The following is a 21,920-nucleotide window of genomic DNA, read 5'->3' as shown; positions in this document are numbered from 1 at the left end:
AACGAATGAATATGATTAGCTATAAACATTTTTATTTTTTATTTTGACACATCCTCAATTAATTGTAAAGCTGAACCCTCCTCTGTATTTGTCAGCTATTGGTGACACTCAGATGTCATCCCAGGGGGCTGGGGCATTTGTTTGATCTCTTTAACCAAGCTGTGCATGACATCACATTAGTGAAATATTTGCAGGCAAAATGAAACAGATTTAAACATTTATTGAGTGGGAAGACAAAGATGAGGATAGGTAGGATATGGGAGGATATGAGATATGGTAGGATGTGAATTTAATATTTAAAATAAGGCAGGGGAAGCTTTGAACAGACAAGGATCCACTTTTCTGTGTTTTACATATTTAAACTACATCCATAAGAGACAAACCACTTAAAATCAATGGGCACAATCATAATATTTGAATTCCCATGTTGAAGTGTTTTGGGTTTTTTTTCCCAGTGTAATTAAAGTTGAAATGTTTAGAAGTCAATGTCTTTCAGATATTCCAAGATCAATATTCAAAACCAAAAGGAGCAGAAATACTTTTGCCCCTGAAAACCATGACCAAATAGTTCCACAAAACATGTACTTACCTAAACTTGTATTTGGTGTGAGTACTTGATTTTTCAACCTCTGATTTTTTAAAATGAAATGTTTTCAAGTTGAGTGTTTTAATAAGGAGGTGGTTGTAAACAACAGCACTGGGCAAGGAGGAGGGATAAATTGTGAGCTGGCTTGGGGTGCTAATATGTGGAGGTAATGAACTGTAAGGCAATCTCAAAATAATATTTCACCAATACAATTCCTTTACTTTGAAAACCAAAAACCATGCTATAAGGACCATGTCCTCACTGGGCTGCAGTTGCTTCCATTAGATCCTTTGAGAGGTTTTCAGCTGCTCTGTCTGTCCTCAGAGCTGGCTTGTCAGTCCAGTTGATAGCTCCTCAGCAGAAGTCCTGTGCAAATCAGTGCACCATTATGAAAAAACAAATCAAAAAAGCAAACTTTGCATAGGCATGAGCTTCACATCCACCAAAGCAGGGTAGTCTGGAATTACGGATGCTTTTTATATTAGGAAGAAACAAAACAAAGAAACAACGAAAAAACCAAGCAAAATTGGAAGAGAAGTTGTTCTGCACAATACAGAGCTGAAGAACTAAACAGAAATACAGACTATTTTGAGAACTTCTTTTTTGGGGAAAGAAGAGGCTTCTCTAGATTTGGGATGAATCTCATTGCAGAAGAAATTTAAATCAGCTCCTAATCTTACTATAGTGCTTTTCCTTATTTTCTTTTTTCCCCCTTCTCATTGGTGGTGTTTCTGAAGACTGTATGTAGGAGGACACAACAAAAGCATTTGCTTCCCTGGCCTTTTGAGTTTAATTATGTTTAAATCCAGTTCATCCAACATTTGGGGAATTGTTAGCTCGTGCGCTGCTTCCCTTTAACCAGTTCTCTGCTGTTCTGACTTCATGATTCACCATCACTGTGTATACATGGAAAAGAAAAAAACACACCAGTGTCATGCTGTTGGGTTAGCTGTCTCAGCAGCAAATACCATGCAAAAGTATCTTTGGAGTCCACGAGAAGGTGTTACCAGAAGACAAATGTGTCAGCCATGCAATGCATGAAATGACCCCATCCATGGTGCTGGGTGATGGCAACAGGGCTGGCCTGATTGCATATTACTGGCTGCCCAAAACACCCTTTCCCCTGCTCCCAGGCAAGGACTGAGCAATCAGAGTGCCCTCTTTCCACAGCTGAGAATAGTTTATTACAGATGAAATTTTATGTATTAAATCTGGCCTGGTAACAGTTGGGTTTTTTCTTTGTCCTGCTGGTTTCTGCCTAGCTAACTTGCTTACTTGCACTCTCTTAATAATGTTCACAGCAACATTAAAATGTGACATTTGTTATCAGCTGGTTAGATTTCAGGCAGCATTAACAGCAGGGTTTTAAACCACCTTTGAAGTTAAAAGGGCCACTCGTAATATTTTGCATTTTTTTTCAAAATGTCAAACTGAGGCACAGCCTGGGAAAGGAGTATTTATTTCTGTACCAACTTATTCCCCACCCAGAACATCTCTCCATAAGGAAGAGTTGCCCTTTTTCAGATGAAAAGACTAGGAGGGTGCCCAGCAGTGCCCAAGAAAAACCAAGCTCGCTCAGGAGGTGTGACTAAGCAGTGGGGTATTGTTTCATCAGACTCAGCAACCTACAGAAACCCTAGCTTTGAAGGGGATGGGCTGCACTTCTGTTTTTAAAGGGGAGAAAAAGTCTCCAGAGAAGAGATGGGTCCTGCATCTGCTTGTGTCTGGCAGCAGCATCAACCCTGGCCTGTGACCCAGCACCCACCTGCCTGCTGCCTCCAGCCTGCACAGGATGGGAGCCTGGGTGAGGCTGGGGAGATTTTATGGGTTCTCTGCTCAGACACAATCAGGAGTTAACATTAGGTTTCAAAGGCCAATTGTATTATTTTGATTGCATGTATTTAAAATACATATATATATAAACACACTTATATATTTTTAACTTAATGTATGCACAAAGTAGAATGACCTCCACCTGCAAAAGGACCTGGGCTGTCATATCGTGCCTCTTGTGCACAAATCTTCAGCCTTGATGCTCACAAGAACAATTTTTTTTTCCAATAAATAGCTTTGTTTAATTTTACATCATCATCTTTCACTTTTCTTGCTCAAAAGAGCTGCTAAAACCATCTTTTTATCTGTATATAGTTCTCTTTCTGACCTTAATACTTCAGTTAAGATTTTGGTCAGGAAAAGCAGCAGATCTTGGTCTGATAATGTTTATTTGCAGAAATAAACAGGAACCAATTTGTTTGTGTGTTTGTTTACTGGGAAATTCCATTACTTTAGAAACCTTTTCATGTTGAAATGGACCATGTTTCAAATTTTTATATAATATGAAATTTGAAGAAGTAGTTTGAGCTAAGGGAAACAACTTAGCAATATTTTACCACCACAGGCCTCTGTATTTTAAAGCTTTGTAAAATTCTATATTAAAAAGTCACTTACTCTGAAAAGTAGTTTTGGGACAACTTTCATTCTGAAAATGCCAAAATGTCATTATTGAAATCTTTAGTTTCAGATGTTTTCAAAATTATATCTTATAAAAATCAGTTCACAACATTTGGGTCTTGATAAACTCCACTCCCCCCAGCATCTTATGAAGCAGGAAACAACACTTAAGCAGCTGCATTCAATGAGGCTTTGAGATGTTTACCTTATTGAAATACTATCAATAACATCTTATAAAGGAATTACCATAATTTGGGAAGAAATTTGCCCTGACAAAGCAGTCTTTCAGGATCTGAAATGGAACTTAATAAGTATGCACCTTGTATTCAACTGACACTCTTTGAGCAGCTCTGAATGTTTTAGAGATAAATCTGTCATTTTTATTTTAATTTGTTTGTCTTCCTACAATTTAGAGGCATAAATTTCTCTGCAGTCTGATCCCAAGGTACCAATCATAAGAAAATATGCTTGAATAATGTGTGTAAATTTGCTCTGACTGAAGCACACTTAGCTGAACAGGGCTGCTTTAGGCTTACAGTGCTTTGAAGTGACAATATCTCTGTTCTGCAGGTGAGGAACTCGAGGCAGAGTGTGGGCCAAAGATATCTTTTGCCAGTCAGGAGCAAAAACCCCACCTTCTGATGGGGTTAATGCAAATCCAGGACAAAGTACATCTTAGCAAGGATGGTATTTAAAATGTCACCTCAAGCTGGCAGCTCATGCTGTTTTTTTTCTGAGGATGAACTGGTCAAGTTTTGGAAAGTAAACCTAATGCTCAGGGTGTCATTGTGCCTAAAAAGCCTTTTATAGCATCACTAATTTCTGCTGTGTGCTCCTGCACACTTTTTCCTATACTCCCTCCTATGATCAGTGGTCTCCCAGCAAATCTGTTTTCAGAGAACTGCTGAGCAGCTGCTTCTCCTTAAGTTTCCCCCCCTCTGAGCTATCATTTAGGAGCTGGAAAGGAAGACCCAGATGGCTACTGAAGCCAGCATCTTCTCCAGCTGCTGAGAGTACAATTACCATGCTTGCTTCCATCAGGAACCTAAGTTTTATTTCTTTAAAAAAGAAACAAAGCTCAAAAAACCCCCCCAAAAAACAACATTCCCCCAACAACAACAACAATTTCTCTTGCCATAGCAGTAAGCAGAAACCTTTTAAATACAAATGGATGCAATGAAGCAGCCCCATCTGAAAGCTACCCTGAAACTGCAGCTTTGGAGTGACCGAGCTGAGAACTCTGCATCAGTGTGATTGACATCACTGCTATTTCACTCCTGAGTCAGGAAACTCAGACAAAAGGGGGACTGGGACATTATGATGGTCTGCAGTGGAAGGTGCAGCTCCATCAGAGAAGCTTCTTGAGGTCAGTTGTCTGGTGCCATGGGAAGGGGAAGACCTAGGTCCTCCTCTTCCCACCCTTCCTTGCTCCTTCCTTGCCTGCCTGTGTCCACTGCTTCCACTGCACCAGGGATTTTCTCAACACACAGGATGGTTTAATTTTTTGGTACTGTAACCTGGCACAGAGGAACTGCTTTGTCTCCTCCCCAAAACGCAGCTGCAGCACAAGTGTGAAGGAAAAAACCATTGTAGAGCCCCTTGTCTCCAGCTGGAACCAGAATTTTTTATTTGGAAAAATGGGGGGTTGAGAAGGGTTTTAGGGCATCTGGCCAGAATCTTGAGGGAACCAGCCAGAAAGTTTTTAAATTTACAAGCTGTGGGGGTTATGGTTTTGTATCCCTCTGGGATCTCTGCTTAGCCCATGAGCTGGTGCCAGCTGCAGGGTAGAACTGCATGAGGGCACTGGAAACATCCTTTGGGTTTCTCTTGGGGTCAGACAAGCCCCTGCCCAGCAGGTCACAGCTCCAGACAGAGCTTCTGGCAGGGGTCCTCAGGGACCTACAGGCAGCTGGCAGCAGAGGGAAGCTGGGTGTCTATGGCTGTGAGGAATCCTAAGGAAGCCATGCTGAATGCTTGTGTGAACGCCTTGGGAAACTAATGAAAGTCTGATCAGTGAGGGAAACTGTGCCATCTGATTGACTGTGTCACACAGGTTAACAACCACAAAGTTATTTAGGGGTGGAATTTACAAGCAGAGAGCAGTTTAGAAATAACAGCATTAAGCCTTTTGTTTAAGTTGAAAACAAAGTCCCTATTTATAAAAACTTTAAAACTTAAATAGACCAAAGAATAACTCTATTTCTAATTACATATTAAAAAACTAGATAATTTTGGAACAACATTGACCATTTTTTTCCAAATAACGTAATGAATTAAAACTACCTTGGGTTGGCGATTGATTCTTTTTCCTCTTCTCTTACAGTAGGCAAACATTCACAGTCAGCTGAAAAAGGGTAAGAAGCGAGACTGTAGTTACTCTTGGCAGCTCTTTTAAATTTATTTCAAAATTGCATCAGCTTTTATCGTGCAGTCTCTCTAGAATGTAAAACCACAGATGCTCTTCCACACCCTTTCATCTGTAAAATCTGCATGGTCCCCATAGCATAAATATTATGTGTTTTAAATCCTCCTTCCCTTTGGTAGGTGTTGTCATAATTTCTTTGTTATATGTATTTCAGTTGTTTATGTACACCTGTACAAAAACATTATTTTTTGAGGACTGTTTCCTATAAACTACCATCAGGAGGACTATTTGTTAATCTTTGACTGCTTATAGTTACACCCATGTTTTACAGTCCAGCTGGGAATTTTGGGGCTGGAGAGCAGGGAACACTAACAAAACAAAAAATAAAATAAAATTTGTAAACTATTTGCTCCCATCTGTCCACAGAATTAACAAAAAAAATAATCATTTACAGCACTGTTTCCCCATGTACTACACTTAATGCCTCTATTTCACTACTGCTGCTGAGTACATCTTTTCCTGACAGAGCTTATGGACCGCGAAGGTCAAAACCCCATCATGTGGAGCACTGTGCTAATGCAAAGAAATGCTCTGAAGAGTGTTATGTCCTGGAAAACAAAGCATCCCTAGGAGACCAGGCAAATGAGCCATAAGGCAAAGCACTAAGAATGTAAAAAATATCAGGGTTCCAGCATTTCCTAGCCAGTGAAAAGCTGTTCTCAGTCCAAAATTGGGCTTTGGTAAATTCACGCCTCACCAAAGACCTCCATTTTTTTGCAGAAAGTCTTGAAGGAGCATTCAGGACCATTAGATGATTTGACCAGGAAATTTCAGTTGTGAATAAAAATGGGGGAAGAAATAGAAGATACTTAGAAGTAACTAACAAGGAGCTGAAGATGTTGCTGGTAGTAGTTACTGCAGGTATCAATTGCTTTGTGGGCTGTGAGACTTGCCAGAGAGGATGTAGATAATGAATGGTGCTGGTAGCAAAGAGCACTTCATGTTTCATGCAGCAGAGGTGGAAGGCAAAGGTATAGACAGAATGAGGGGAGGGATGTCTTTATAGGGTTCTGGCAGCAATTTTAAGTGAACTGTGCTTTGAACTAAGAGTAAATATGTGTTTCTTCTACAACAGCGCAATGTGGAGCTCAGAACTTCATAGGAACTCTGAGGACTGTAGGGACTAGATGCTTCAGAGAAACTAGTATTTACCATGAAAAATGTGTATTTAAAAACTATAAACACTGTTCACAGCTCTGTGTATGTTTAATAGAAGTGTCTTGTGGAAACTCAAAACATTTATGATATTCCATCACATGGTAAAAATAAGCTCCCACACAAACTAAAATACTCCTCTGAACAATTCTACCCCTGACATTTGTGCTGCTATTTTAGTAAGAAGGAGTCAAGAACACAACTAAAAGTGTTGTAGCAAAAGCAATGACATGCATACAAAATGCCTTACTTTGGTTTTATATGCGTGGGATCTACATCAGCTAGAAAGAGAGGGATGATGGAGTGGGGGGTTACCGTGTACCATTTTTGTTCAGGCTGTTCATCCATTTATCAAGCTCTTCCATTTCTATCTCCATAACAGAGGGGGTGTCTTCTTCAAAGATAGGACTTGAGAAGAGGGAGGGGAAAAAATAGGCATTGCACAAAATGGTTAATTCAAACAACTTACAACAGAATAATTTTGCATGAGCATTTCATAATTTCAGACACGTGTAGAAACTCTGGAAAGCCATCCTAACATGGTAGTCTGAGAAGATGTCAACCCAGGGGGTCTGAAAAAAGATAGCTGCCAAGAGGTCTGAAGGAGCAGTGGTGAGATGTCATTCTGGGCAGAGGTGGGGCCGACTGGGACATCCCGTGCAGAGGGACACACACCATGCAGTCTGGGATACGCCAGAACACACAACCACTGCAGCTATTCCAGAACTGTCCCTGACGTAAAAAGAAAGCTGAAAAATAAAATAGTTCATCTCTGCCCTGCTGGAACATGTGACAAATGTTCAGTTGCTCCAGTAATAAAAGTAGAAGGCCTAAAGTTTAATCCTATCTGTGACTGACATTGATATCCACTGCAAAAGGAAAGGTCAGTGTGTAGAATAACTTTTATTTAAACGTCTCCTTCTAGCTTCCCTTTGCTGATCATTTCTGGAGTTGCACGGTAGAAAAAATATTTTTAGCAAAGCCCCCTTTTTTTTCCTGATAAACCCAATTTAATAACTTCCAGAACTGATCAGCAATTTAAAAATTACCTCTCTGATAAGAGCCATGCAGCTTTGGGCATGTTTTCCCAGCACCTAAGGGAGTGCTTCCATGGCATCTGGGTGAGCCATCCTGCCTCACCTCAGAGTGAGAAGGCAAGCTTGAAAAGCAAGGGAGCAAGACACTGAACTCCTTCAGAAGAGTTAAAGCTATGAGCCTGGGAACTGCTCCCTTTGCTCATGGGGCACCTGGCACCTCTTGTGCTGTCTTGTGGGGGTGCCTAGAGCAGGCACGGGGATGGCTGCAGGCAGTGGGAGCCTATTTTCCTGCTTCTTCCTTAAGCAAGATACTGAAATCGCACTTTATCTACCTCTTGAGGTAGTTGATGGCAAAAAGTAAAGGTGCTTAGTGCACCATTAAATTCAAACAGGCAGCGAAGAAGCCAAACATCATAATATCCAGTTAGAGTAAAAGAATAAAAAAAACCCCAAGAGCGAAGTTCATAAGCTTTACCTTTTCACATTTTCACTCCCCAGCTCATCTGGAAAAGAAAAAAGTTGGTGTTCATAGTTCTGCTCATTGTGTATAGGGAATTCAGTCTGCAAGCAAGACTTGAATAGGGTCATGTAAAACAAGTTGCATTTTCAAAAGGCTTAATAGTTAACTTGTAGATAAAAGACAAAACATCTCATTCTGTTTGTAATTTTCAGAATACCCTGTTATTTTTACTCTTGAACACACTAAAAGCAGTTCATTATTAGCTCATCCATGCTGGGAGGGAACTGAGTGTTAGCATCAAGGTGAGCAGGACACAGCAGATGCCCAATCCCTGAGAAAAACAGATGTTGTGAAATAAATTATATCCTGAAAAGGAACCACTGCTAAAAAAAAAAAAATGTTTGCTGGAAGTGTCAGGACATTTTGCTGCAGAATACATGCAGGCAACCTATCTGCCTAGAGACTTTGGGAGACATTCATGGAGAGAAGTGGGGGTGGGCTTGCATGGCAGATTAAATTTCAGTTAGGCAAATGAAACTGAACTAGACAAATGTCAAAAGGGATCCAAAGATAATTATGACCCCAAGAAAAAGTAAAGATGGAGAAAAAAATTAGTGTTACAGCCAGTAGTCAGGTAAATAACTTCTGCAGGAACCAAGTGACTGAATAGGCTCAGCCTCTAAAAAAATGAATGAAGAACCACATATTCCCATTGTAAAGATTCCCATTGTATACTCTCTTAAATCAGCCTTTTTTAAATTCAATGTTGCTGATGGGTGCTGACACCTCCCATTTGTTCCATCACATTCCCAGATTGCAGAGGGACCATGGAACCAGGGCCGTGGAACTGTGTGCCCTTGCCTTAAAGATGTCCAAAATCCCAGCTTCAGCCAATAGGCTCAGGGCAAGGTGATCCAAGGATTTTTCTCCTTCCAGGCTACACATTTCCCATCACTCTGAAGAGTGTCATTGCATTTCAGGTCATCCAGAAGCAGGCAGAGAACTAGATGCCTTGTTGTGAATTCAGAGTTTGCTATGAGGGTGACCCAGTGATAAGGCAAGTGCAGCCTAAAAATGCTCTGAAAAATCAACTTAAAACCTATGTTGAGCAGACGTCACTGTTATGACCTTACAACCATTTCAAGACTTCACTTACCAACTGTGTTGTTTTAATTTGACACCTCAGTTTGTTTTCTGTTGTTTCACACTCCAAGTTACCAATTTCTTTACAAACAGACCAAGGTAGCTTCCTGCAGTTCTGTGCTCCCTATTCTAACACGCAGCCTAACCATGGGACTCCTACTTCATTTACTGCACTGTCTTCAGAGCTGCCACCACCCTACAAGATCCTTTAAAAATGTTCCTTAAGATGGTTTTGCTTGTTTTTATATTACTGAAGCTATGAGCAGCTCCACTTTGTGGGCAGTATAGGCAATAGGAGCATCACATGCACCTTGCACAAAGTTATTAAGCTTAAAGACAAAGTGTTTGCAGCCACATAGCTACATCCTTACACTTTTCCTGACACTGCCAGGAGCTGTGTAACAGCTCCCAGGGGTGTGCAGCAAGCACAGGAGGTGCCAAAAAAGCAGAACTGGCTCCTGCCCAAGGAGACCTGTGTGCTTGGGTACTTCTGGCTGGGAATGGGTCCCTTTCCTGTCTGTCAGATGTGCAACTACAACTACAACCAGAGAAGTACATCCTAAATGTGGTTTCACACACCTCCAGATTATCTTTTGTAAATGTTGAGTGCATACTAAAATATCCTTACCTTGCTTAGACTTTTTCCTTTTGTGATGTATTACAAAAAATGGGATCAGCAAAATCAGCAAGGCCAGCAGCACAACAGGGACTGCATATATTAAGATAGGCTGTTCTGCAGCTTCTAGGCTGTCCTGGTCGTTCAAGGCATTCAGTTCAGTACTTGGAGTATTTTCTATTTCACTACTGCTTTCAGTAGCACTCGCAGTGGCAAGTTCTGGCTCATGGTCATCCACAGTTGAGGTGTGTGTAGCAGGTGGAGGTGTTACTGTAAAAGTTGGTAATATTGGTGATCCATCTCCTGAGCCATCATTTTCAGAGCCTGCAAAATATATGAAGACAACTTACATTTTAGGTATCCTTTTTGATATTATCAGTGTGTCAAAGCATATAGCTTTAATACTTTTCATGTGATGTCTTAAAAGCAAGTCAGCCCTGTAGATACAGATTAGAAGTCTTGGGCATCAGATATAAATTAGACCACAAAATGGTCACAAAACCTTACCTCTCCTCACAACATACTTCATCTGGCTTTTACTGGGACATGTCAGCATGCGTGGTCCACCTGCGTGTTAAATCTGTTTCACTGTGAAAAACAGAACTGGTGGAAGAAAGTCTGAAGCCTCCTGTTGACTTTCACTTCTGCATGGACTAGAAGAGGTAACAGTAACACAGAGACTTCACTGGATACAAATTAACTGGTCCTGTGTCGGATCCTGCAGGCTGGGTAAATGACCATGCAGTAAAGTGTCAGTGCTGGGTATTCTTCACAAATGCCAAGACTAGAGGTTTCGAGTCTTGATTTGGGTTTTGGTTTAATTTAGCATATATTTTGCAAGAGAAATGGCTAAAATTGGCTATATTAGTAATGGTGAATCAAGTGGGTTTTGAGGCTAATTAAATCTATGTTGATTTGTCATGAAGTTTAAAGTTCAGCATAAGTACAGCAAATTCTGGGCTGGTAGTGTATTTCATAATGAAACCAAAAATCCTGTTGTAGGCAAGGGAGCAGGATTCAATCCCTAGATAAATTGTACCAACATGTTTCCAAATGCAAAACCTTTACTGTTTCTGTTTTCTTTTAGTATTAAATGAATTTATGATATTTTGTATTACCTTCCCTTTCAGATACAATGCCAGCATGGTGCAGCTCTCATTTTATGCAATAAAGCAGGGTAGGATTTCATGATTTTTGCAATGAGATGGTGTTTCTCCTCATTCTTGTAAAGTGCTGGGCAGCATTTGTTTCCACTAGAGTTTGCAAGAGCTTAAGGTTGCTGGCATTTCAAATCTCACAGGGCTGGAACCAAAAGTACTTAGCATTTTAAATGTGCTTGTAAACACATTAATCTTCATAATGGCCCTGAGAGATGAGCAGTTATCTTCTCCATTTTACAAATGAGAAATCAGAAGGACAGGATGCTGTCCTTCCCAGGGATGCCAAGTGAGAGAGGAAAACTGGGATTAGAGCGCTATCTCTTGCTTAATCCGACCTGCAGCATCTCATTCCCTGTCAGATTTGCCTCAAAGAGGAGATGAGTGTCTCGTAACACTGTATTCCAGGAAACACAAACAGGTAAAATTATCTTAGTGTGACAGCAGTGATTTATCTAGATTTTTATGCCACACATCACCCGGGCATCTGATTGTGTCATCCCTTCCTATAAACTAGGAAAGGTATATTTTATTATTAACATTCTAATGCTCAAATATAGTATTTAATCCTGCAAAATCACCAGAGCTTTTTACTGAGATACGACAACAAAAATGTTAGTTCTTCAATGGCAAAACACAAAACAATGGCAAAATACAAATTGATAGTTTCTATATTGTATTCTTCTGTATTTCATATTTCAGCCAAGAGCAAAACATGACCTCTGCCTCCCTTGCAGGTAATGACCCTTTACATGTGTGCTCCTCCACCCTCCCCCTGATCTGCTGGCTTAGTCCAGTCTCAGAGCTCCACTCCCTTAGTAGTTTTGGCCACTTGGCTTTCCTTTTCTGCAGTATTTTATTTCAGCCACTCCTTTTCAATTCTTGTACAGGGAGGTGAGGTATCACCAGAAATGGCCACACTGCAGACAGAGGTTTGATGGATGGCACCACTGATGGAGCTGCTGAACCACCTTGGCCTCACTGAACCACTTTGACAACCTTGCTTCATTTCCCTCCTCCAGCCATTGCCCTTGAAACTCTCGTCTGCCTCATTTGATATATTGACAAGGGTAAGCCTGTTGCTAAAAATGGTGCCAGTGGGAAGGGGTGTGGGGAAAAGACCTTATTTTTCATTTACCCTTAGAACTAAAATGGATTTTTCAAATACCTAAAGCACGGTGTGGCTTTAAAGCAAAAGCAAACTGTCACACCTCATTAACTGCAGGGCTAAACTTCCAGCTGCAGCGTATGCTGCTTTTCATTTTTAAGAGAGACTTTTCCAGCATCTCTGGTACTTTCTATTTGCCTGTTTTTGAGCTATGAAGCAGATTTCAAATGATTTGTTGCTGTGTGAAATAGAATTAACTTTTCTAGTCCCTAGGAGAAGAAAATGGCAAATCACAGTGAGTGACCTTGCTGACATGTATTTTTGTTCTCTGCATAATTCCAGGGACTAAACAGCATCTCTTCTGTGAACACCATTTCCCCTTACAGTGATCTTTTCTCCGCATGAATTACATACATCTTTCAGCAGAAGTTGCACAATGTTCTTGTAAGATTTTTGCTTATTTTCTGTGTTTCACCTGCTGCCTCGACATGTCTCCCTCCAGCTCTCCTGCCTGTCACCTCTGAGGACCAGAGCTGATCCAAAAAATACCCTACATGTCACATGGGGGCTGCTTTTACTCTCGGGCCACCCAGACATCATCTTTTTTTTATGCAGTAGAGAAAATCACAGCCTGCACCTGGGTGAGCCTGGTGGCTTGCACCAAGGAAGAGTTTGCACTACCAGCTCAGCAGGAAGGTACTGACTCAGACTTCCTGGTACAAATGCAACACTCACCACAACCAGCTGCCTGGGCCACATGAGACCCACCTGGCTGGCCCCTAGATAGCTGTTTTGTTGGGTTTTTTAAATAGTGTTTCAGTTTAAAGAGCTCAAAATAGTGAGTGGGTTGTGTTGCAGCTGGCCCCAGTGGCTGTTTTGTAGTGTGCATGGTTGCAAGGTTTGCAGCTGGGCAGGAAGGTATCTGAAAGCTGGAGATTTTGTGAAATGCTATTCAAATATCTTTTCCATGCCTGGAGGGAGATTCACAGTGGTCCTTCATATCATGTGCTGTCTTGTCATCTGTGGTTTGGTTTCATCTTGCAGAGACCTACTAGTTCCCTCCAAAAGGTAGTCTGATCATAACATAACACAACGCAACACAAGACAACATAATAGACCTTTACAGAACACAGTATTCCAGGACAAGAGGAAATAGCCTCATGTTGCATCAGGGGAGGTTTAGATTAGATATTAGAAGAAACTTCTCAGTGAAAGAGTAACTAAACACCAGATAGCCTGTCCAGGGAGGTGGTGGAATCACTATCCCTGAAGGTGTTTAAAAGATGTATAGAAGTGGTGCTTAGGGACATGGTTTAAGTGCTGGATGTGGTAGAGTTGGGTTAACATTTGGACTAGAAGATCTTAAATGTCTTTTCCAAGCAGAATAATTCCATGATTCTGTGGTAACATAACATAGGGTACATTCAGGAAGGAAAACCAAAGCCAATTGAATGGAACAAGGAGCAAGTCACATCTGACCACATAGATATCTCCTTGATGTGGCAAAGCTGGTGCCTTTCCTCTTGCTGAGCTCAGCCTCATGCTGTTGGCTCCAGTCTGACACCAACCTTGGCTTGCTGCAAATCTCAGCCAAGGAGCAGGTAGGTGCTCACACAACAACCATATTGGCTTCAGCTTTCTCTGGACCTCCTGGGGCATGAATGGTGGTACCTTCTCCTTATGTCACCTTCTCCCTATGTCAAGGGATGTGGAAGGGAGCACACAACAGCTTCAGCCCAGTCAATGCTGCCAGTTCCCATGCTTTCAAGAGCAGAAGGAAGAGGGTCTGGCATGCAGCTGTGTCACAACCTAATAGGGGGATGTGCACAGATGGAGATGGAAGCCAAGAAGCCCACAGATTCCAACCACTAAGGTATTATAGAGTCTATTCCTCAAGGCACTAGAATGCCTGAGGAAGCACTAGCAAGCAGAGTCTCAAAAAACACTACATTACAGTTCTTACAAATTACAAAAAAGCTATGTCCCTCTATGCAGATACCATGGTGTAAGACATTATACGTTGGTATCATTAAAAATATGCTTGAATTACTGATAGATTTTATGTGAGTCTTGGAGGTGCTACCAAGCCTGCCTTTCAAGGGAGACAGAGGGAGGTGAATATGCAGCAGCTTTGCAGACTGGAGTCCAAACCACTGCATCTGAAACAAACAATACTTCTGTTGTTGCAGCCTTTTTTCCTCTGAAGCTTGTGCTGTAGCACTCAGAGGTGGTGATATGAGCTTCTTGATGAAGTAAGTGAGCAAACAGGTTTCTGATTTCAGTTGGATGGGAGGCAAAGGGAAATAGCATGCAGTCAGCACATTCAGTTCTGCTGTAAATTCATCAGTCTCCCTGCTACCTTCTCATCAGACTTGAGGGCTGGGATCTCTGAAGGAAATTTTTCAGATCACACGATTGTTTCTACTGACAGAATAAAAAGGGATGGGATAGAGGGAAAGCAAGAGTTAAGTCAATGGGCTTGTCAAGCTTATTCGTTCAAACAGAAATTTCTCTTTTTCCAAACTTTCCTAAAAGCTCTAAAAATGCAGTGGAATTAGGGCTCACAAGAGAGTGACAAAACAGGAAAAGGCAATGATGTTGTGTATACTGGAGTGAAGGTACCATACCTTGGATCACTCTGCTCCAAACACACATTCCTTCTGGTGGTATTCTCACAGGACTCCACATGGTCCTTATGATCCTCTTTCCTGCTGCTTGACTCATCCCTGTTCTGTTCACCTCCCTGCACCTCACGTTGCTGTAGGAAGGGCTGTTCCTTGCTGTGGCCAGGGCTTGCCCAGCTGCCTGTTGTGGCAGGTCCGGCCTGTCAGTCTGGCTGGAAGAGGAATCCTTAAAAGCCCACGGGCTCGCTATTGGGTGCCTTGGCTCTTCTAATGAGGGAGCACAAGCATTTCAGGATGGCTAATCTCTAGGCAAGATCCTATTAAAATGGGTGCTTAGAAGGTGTTATCTAGATATAACCCGAAAGAGGAAACAACAATTTAAGCTCATTTACAGCCGATGGAAACTGCCTTCTCCTCACAGTACTTCCACTCAGCTGAAGGGCTGCGTTTACTGCCAGTGCTGCAAATCCAGTCACGCTTCTTAGAGTCAAGCCATGGACTTGTAATCTCATTTCTCACCCCCAATACTAAAGGTTTTGCAGACAAATGTATGTATTTGCTTGCATCTACTTAATCTTATGGCCTTCTAACTGTGCATCAGCAGCACCCACATGACCTCACTGTGATGCAAATCTCTTGGTGCTCCTCGCTCTCAGGAGGACCCTAAAATTAAATATTTCAAAGCTTTGGAGGCTCTCCAACTATCATAAAATCTCTTCAGGGAAAATAGCCTGGGGTCACTGACTGAAATTTAGTGTACAGTCCTGCTGATATAAATAAGAGATTTTCTGAAGAGATGTCCCTGAAGTACTTGAATGAAACACAGTGGACGCTTGTGTCTGTGGATAAGAGGGAGAAATAGGAGTATAAATATGCACAAGGAACTGGTGTGTTCAGTAGAAAGGGTGTTTCATGTGCTCTTTAGAGGACTGCACTTTGGAGATAGGCTACAGCAAATCCTCATTTCTTACATTGTTGCTTTATTAAAATATTGTAACAGGAGACTGATGGGTTCAAACTCATTCTCAAGTTCATTAATTTAGGTGGAAACAGGTCAAAAATATGACTCCTTTAGAAACATTGACTCCATAGGGTACTTTATTCAAAAGGCAATTCTCTGCCAAAGGGAGAGTTGCTGCCCGTGTTCATGGAACAAGCTGCTGGGTAGAACCTTTGATAGTGATGTTTCTTTGAATGACAGCTCCAAACAGCAGTGCGGGGGAACAGGCAATATAAAGCACTACAAGCAACATCCCAGCTCTTCCCCTTATACTATCTGACACACTTTACTGCTTCTCTCCCTCGTATGTTTTCTTGCTCCCTACATCAGACCATTTAGGCTGCAATTTCCCACATGTTTCACCAAACCTGGAGGGAGATGGCTTTCCCTGGCACATGCCCATAAGTCACAGCCTTTTCCTATGAGCTACAGTAAAGGCCTTAATACTTGTTCCTACAGTCAGCACACACACCTAGTTAGACCTTTAGGGCTGCCGCAAGGCTGAGCAGTGAGCATCACCCAGAGCAGGGATGGCCACTGCTGGCCCTCAGCAGGTCACCAGCAGGGCTTTCTGCCTGCATAAGGCAAGAACTGGGTGAACTAAGGGAGAGTGGTACAAACCCTGATGTCTGCTCAGTGTGGAGTCAGGAGAGAGCCAGCACCCACAGCTGAGACTTCAGACATGCTCTTTGAGCTGCTGGCTTAGAGTAATTGTAGCATAGCCAGGAGAAAAATGTCTGCTGATCATAATTCAAATGGCAAGACTAGGGTTATACAAGGCTCCAGCATGGTATGGGAACAGCACTCACAAAGGCTTCAAGCTGTCTGTGCAGCAATATTTAGTCATACTCTTATTGCCTACTTTGTAAATTATTTCTAGACAGTAGAGGTGAGACCTGGGGGAACCTCAAGAGCTCCTGCCCTCCTTCTTCAGCAGACTACTTTAAAGGTGAGAGGACTGCATCTGAGAATGGAAGAAAAACTCCTTTAGAAGTCCTACCTGTTGATCTGTAAGCAAGGAGGGGTGGAAACAAAGGATCCTACAAGGAGGCTGCCCTCAGCAGAGGGGCTCCTGACCCAGCAGTGCCTGCTGGGTACATAAGCTCCTACCTAAACTTTTCCCCTCCAGTTCATTTCTCTCCCCAAGACCTGAGTTCACAACTTTGCCCCCCAGGTCTTGCAGTCAGAGTAGACTACAGGTACATTCTGGGGCTGGCTGGCTGGCTGCACAAGTAGAAGATGTTTCTGTCTGGGGAACAAGGGTCCCTGTTCTTCTCCTGACAATTGCTCTTCTACCCATTCCCCAGCAGCTGACAGGAAGGCTGACAGTGTCTGAGGAGGACGGACTCACTGCCGTGGAGGAACCATTCCCACATCAACCAGAACTGAGAGATGAAGTTATGGATAGGAAGCCTCTGAAGTCAGTGGGGCGGGAGTTGGGGCACCTGATATAGGACATCTGCCTTGTGCCTTAATGCCAGTCAAAGAGAGGAGTAGGGGGGACCAAGCCATGGGCTGGGGGGGAGTCAGGAACTAAGAAGTCCCTCCACCCTCTGGAGATGTTGATCAGTACACTGCAGATGATCATCACTCTGGTGCTTGCACCATGCCCCTCTTTTTCTCTGGGACCTCCACTTTACTCTGTCCACAGTGGGATTTTTCCTATGATCACTTTGATCCTGAGCTACATTTTTGCACGCTCTCCTAACATGTCTGTAATGCAGCAGGGCTGTAGTAACACAGAGAAGATGAAAGCATTTTATTCCTCTCTTAGCTCACCCTGACAGCCAAGCAAGACTCCTAAGCACGAGTAGCTCGGCAGCACACTAGCAGCCAGCATGCTTATAGTGCTGGGTTTCGGGGAAAGAATACCCATACCAAGCCACCTATTTCACCAATGCATTTTAAAGCCTTGGTAAACATCTAAAACCTTGGTAAAACAAGTCCAGTGATGCCAAAGAGTGACCATCCTCTCCCCCTGCTTTCTGGAGAGCCTCCACTCGCCACAACAGCACAGAGGCAGCAAACCCTCCTAGTCCCCATGGAGGCACTTTGGCAGAGATTTGTTTGACACTGAAAGGCATGTAAGCACCACCTGGCAAGGTTTTACAAAAAGAGCTGCCTGTCTTGTGCAGTCACTGGCTGCCAAAATGCCAGCAGAACAAATTACCCTCCGGGGATGGGTGAGAGCCTCTGCAATGCCACCCCAAAGCTTCAGCGTTTTGTTGCAAGCGGCTTTTCCACTGACAGTTCTTCCCTTCAGAAAGTCAAAACTGAAGTCCAAGGTGCTGACCACTTTGTTCTGCAGCCAAGAATTCAAAATATTTCTCTCTGGAACTGGCTGTTCTTTTGTTAAACTGATTTCAGTGCACCAGGACTGTGGAAACTGGCAGTCTGCTTTTGAATGGAAGTGGTGCTGCTTCTTTAACTTTACTATTAAATGCTGACGGTATGGATGTGGGGTTAAAAAAGTAAAAGAAATAATTAAAATTAGAACCAAAATGTTCGGTGCGCCAGCATGGAAACTCTGGTTCCCCACGCAACTGCAATTTAGGAAATGTAAGCGTGATAGGATTTGGTTGCTGCTATTCAGGGTTAGGTATAAGGACAGAAGTCACAGCTTTGAAAAAGTCAGGCAGCTGAGAGCAGAGAGGGTAAACACAGCAAGAAGAACTAAAGAGCAAGTCCCCACACATCTCCCAGCGCTCGCTTTGAAGGGTGTTGCCCTCCGACTCGGTCCCATCGCTGCAGGCATGAAACACGGTCCCACCTTAGAAGGCAAAAGGCTCTCTCCTTCCTACTCACCATTCTCAGCAGATCCTCTGGCCAGCACCAGGGCAGAAAGCAGCAGGATGAGGTTTTGCTTTTGCATCTTGCCCTGGCGGAGCTCCCACCTGAGGGGCGCCCGGGCCGGCTCCCGGCTGCACCCGAACATTTACATTTCCTGTTTCCTGCCAGGGTGCATCTGAGCTGCATTTCTTCAGGAGATGGACTCTCTTTGATGGCTTTTAGGAAGTGATGTAATTCCGTCTGGGCCTGTCAAGCAAGCGATGATTGCAAAAGAAAGAAGAAGGAAAAAAAAAAAGAAGTTCCTCTTCAAGCAGTAGCTTGGCTGAAGCACCTTTATGGTTTTAATGGGGTTGCGTGACAAGGTTTGGGTAGCTGGGGGACTACAGGGGTGGCTTCTGTGAGAAGCTGCTAGAAGCTTCCCCCATGTCCCACTGAGCCAATGCCAGCCAGCTCCAAGATGGACCTGCTGCTGGCCAAGGCCAAGCCTGTCAGCAAGGGCAGTGGCACCTCTGGGATAACACAGTCAAAAGGAGGGAAAGGTTGCTGTGCAACAGCAACTGCAGCCAGAGAGAGAAGTGAGAATATGCGAGGTGAACAACCCTGTAGACACTCAGGTGAGGGAATGAGGAGGGGCAGGAGGTGCCCCAGGCACTGGCACCAGAGCAGAGATTCCCCTGCAGCCCATGAGGAAGAGCATGGTAAGGCAGGCTGTGCCCCTGCAACACATGGAGGCCCATAGTGGAGCAGACATCCACCTGCAGGCCATGGAGAAGCCCAAGCCACAGCAGGTGGATGCCCAAAGGAGGCTGTGACCCCTTGGGCAGCCCAAGCTGCAGAGGGCTTCTGGCAGGACCTCTGCAGAGAGGAACCCACACTGGAGCAAGGTTTGCTTGCAGGACTTGTTGCCCTGAGGGGAACTGACACTGGAGAAGCCTCTTCATGAAGGGCTGCACCCTGTGGAAGGGACCCATGCTGGAGAAGTTTGTGAAGAAGCACAGCCCTTGGGAAAGACTTGTGTTGGACAAGTTCATGGAGGAACCATGTTGCCCATGGGAGGGACCCTATGCTGGAGTAGGCAAAGAGTATGAGGAAGCCTTCCCCTGAGGAGGAAGGAGCAGCACAGACAACATGTGATGAACTGACCACAACCCCCATTCCCCTGTGCCACTGGGAGGAGGAGGTAGAGAAATGGGGAGTGAAGCTGAGCACAGGGACAAGGGGGTGGGGATAAGGTGTTTTAAGATTTGGTCTTATTTCTCATTATCCAACACTGATTTGATTGGTAACAAAATAATTTCTCCAAGTTCAGTCTAGCTTGCCCTTGATGGTAATTGCTGAGTGACCTCCCTGTCCTTATCTTGACTCATGAGCCTTTCATTATATTTTTTCGTTGTATTTTTTCTCCCCCACTCAGCTGAGGAGGAGAGAGGTAGAACAGCTTTGGTGAGCACCTGGCCTCCAGCCCATGGTTAACCCACCACACTACTGTAGATGAGGGGGCTCCTATTCTGTCCTCCTTTTTTAACTCCAAACTGTACTACCACCTATTATTCATTTACACAGTGTCATGGGATGGACATCACACAAATACAAATCAGGCACAGAATGTTTTAGGTTGCTTTCTGGGGTGTTTGAACAAGCATTTTTCAAATAGTGCCTCCTCCCTTGTCTTGGTCTTCAAGCTCTAATTGTCCCCCCAGTGCAGCGGGACATTGTGTGCATTTATGATCCCAAAAGGCAACTCCCAGGTGGGGCTGTCTCCTGCAAATGTGAAAACTGTCTGGTTTGCTTGGCAACCTGTAAATGGGAATTTTGGGCTGGTTTGAGCCAGTGAAAAGGGAAAAACAGAAAAACGCATCATTTTTTGTTAGGAGTAGGTGGCTTAGCTGGAAATTAGATACCAGTGTGATAATGACTGTAGGTGATGGAGGGCAGAAGCCCCACCAGGATGCAGTGTCTGGCATGGGGGTCTGTGGTGCCATGGTTGATGCAGGTGGAGAAGGGGCAGGTAACTCCTGTCTTCCTTCTTCCTTCCCAATTTTCAATCTCCCCCAGCAGTCTCCAGCTGGGTGTGCAGACTCTGGGCATGGCTGTGCCCCTCTACATTGCCCCATCCTCTGCATCCACCTCCCTGTGACTGCCCACTTACTGACTCAGAAACACATGAGGGTTTACCAGGGGCTCTAAGTATCATGTGTCACTGGATAAGAGCAACAGAGAAGCTCAACATTAAACATTTTCAATCTTCTCTCTATATGGGGGTGGGCCTAGACAGGGCTCACAATTTGGGCCTGGATCTAAATCATGCCTGTCCCAAAGCAAGGAAGGGGGTTGCACCATAGGTTTGGTTTGTTTCACTGTACAAATAAGTAGTACATCTGAAATTCACCCCTCTGAGTCCAGGAGAGCCTGCACCCCATTTTTACAGTGGAGAATCCCAGGTTTGAGCTGTTTTATTTACTTGTGTAAAATTTTCCAGTAATAAACTCAGGAAGAAGAGAAGTATGCTGCCAGTGTAGCAGCTTCATGGTACTCCTAGACACTAATCTGTGTCAAAATGTCATTTCTGGTGAATTAGTTGAAGCTGGCAATGGTGAATCTTTCTGTTCAGATTGCTGGGAGCTGCTGAAGTGACCAATTGTTGCTCTGTTTTTGCAGCTAATAATTTCTCTTAACACACAGATGCTTTTATAGGTCATTGGTTATAGTTTCTTAGCTTGTGGAGCTGAGAAATAGGTCAGTGATTCATTTAGTGACCAGCTTGTTCATAGATTTAAAACAGCTGAATGATCAGGTTAACTGAAAATCTGATTACTTAGTATTGGCAATGTATGTTTATGCACTTCACAAAACAGTGGGGAAAAAATCAAAACAAAGTTAAAAAATTGCAGCTGAAAGGCAATAAAGAGGAACTCAGAGTTAAGAAACCACTGAGTAATGAATTCAATCTTTCTAGGAGATATTCTCTAATATGTGTTATAGGTAAGACTTTCAAATGCTTGTAAGCTTTTCCCATTTAAAAATTACAGAAGTCCCAAGCAGTGGTAATAGTGTCCCACCTATACAGATACATTAAATTATGAAAGCCCAGAAATTTAGGCTACCCAGGCATTTCCTATGTGCTCAGAGCCACCATGGCTTTGTTCATTCTATCAATGGGAAAACCAATAATCAGCCATTGGAGCAGCATGGGCAAGGACTGTCTGTTTTGATGAACATTGACTTGAGCCTAGAGGCTGTTACTATTGTCTAGCCTCAGCTTTTCTTTAGCTTTAGTCAATAGTAGGCAAAGCCATGCTTTTTTAACATAGTTTTTTATCCACTGATCTAAAGCATAAAGGATGTGTTATCCTCACCATTTCTTCCCC

General features: G+C 43.2%; 1 protein-coding gene across 4 annotated transcripts; it reads right to left on the bottom strand.

Moving 5' to 3' along the window:
* Positions 1 to 40: 40 nt before the first annotated feature.
* On the bottom strand, positions 41 to 18,719 carry TMEM154 (transmembrane protein 154). Of its 4 annotated transcripts, none has more exons than XM_030449912.1 (7): positions 18,568 to 18,719; positions 9,886 to 10,197; positions 8,130 to 8,157; positions 6,940 to 7,025; positions 5,321 to 5,381; positions 3,035 to 3,065; positions 41 to 952 (listed from the first exon to the last, which is right to left on the bottom strand). In XM_030449912.1, exons 1-7 carry the CDS (start codon positions 18,695 to 18,697, stop codon positions 941 to 943), a joined length of 660 nt encoding a protein of 219 aa, XP_030305772.1. In that variant the 5' UTR covers positions 18,698 to 18,719; the 3' UTR covers positions 41 to 940. The 4 variants fall into 4 exon arrangements, with proteins under 4 accessions (XP_030305772.1, XP_008492083.2, XP_030305773.1 ...); XM_030449913.1 differs by lacking the exon at positions 41 to 952 and adding an exon at positions 1,296 to 1,482; XM_008493861.2 differs by lacking the exon at positions 3,035 to 3,065.
* Between the last annotated feature and the right edge of the window lie 3,201 nt (positions 18,720 to 21,920).

This window comes from Calypte anna, chromosome 4A (assembly GCF_003957555.1).
Source record: "Calypte anna isolate BGI_N300 chromosome 4A, bCalAnn1_v1.p, whole genome shotgun sequence".
Taxonomy (NCBI): Eukaryota; Metazoa; Chordata; class Aves; order Apodiformes; family Trochilidae; genus Calypte; species Calypte anna.
The sequence above is the reverse complement of the archived record's forward strand: the minus strand, read 5'-3'. Positions and strand labels throughout refer to the sequence as shown.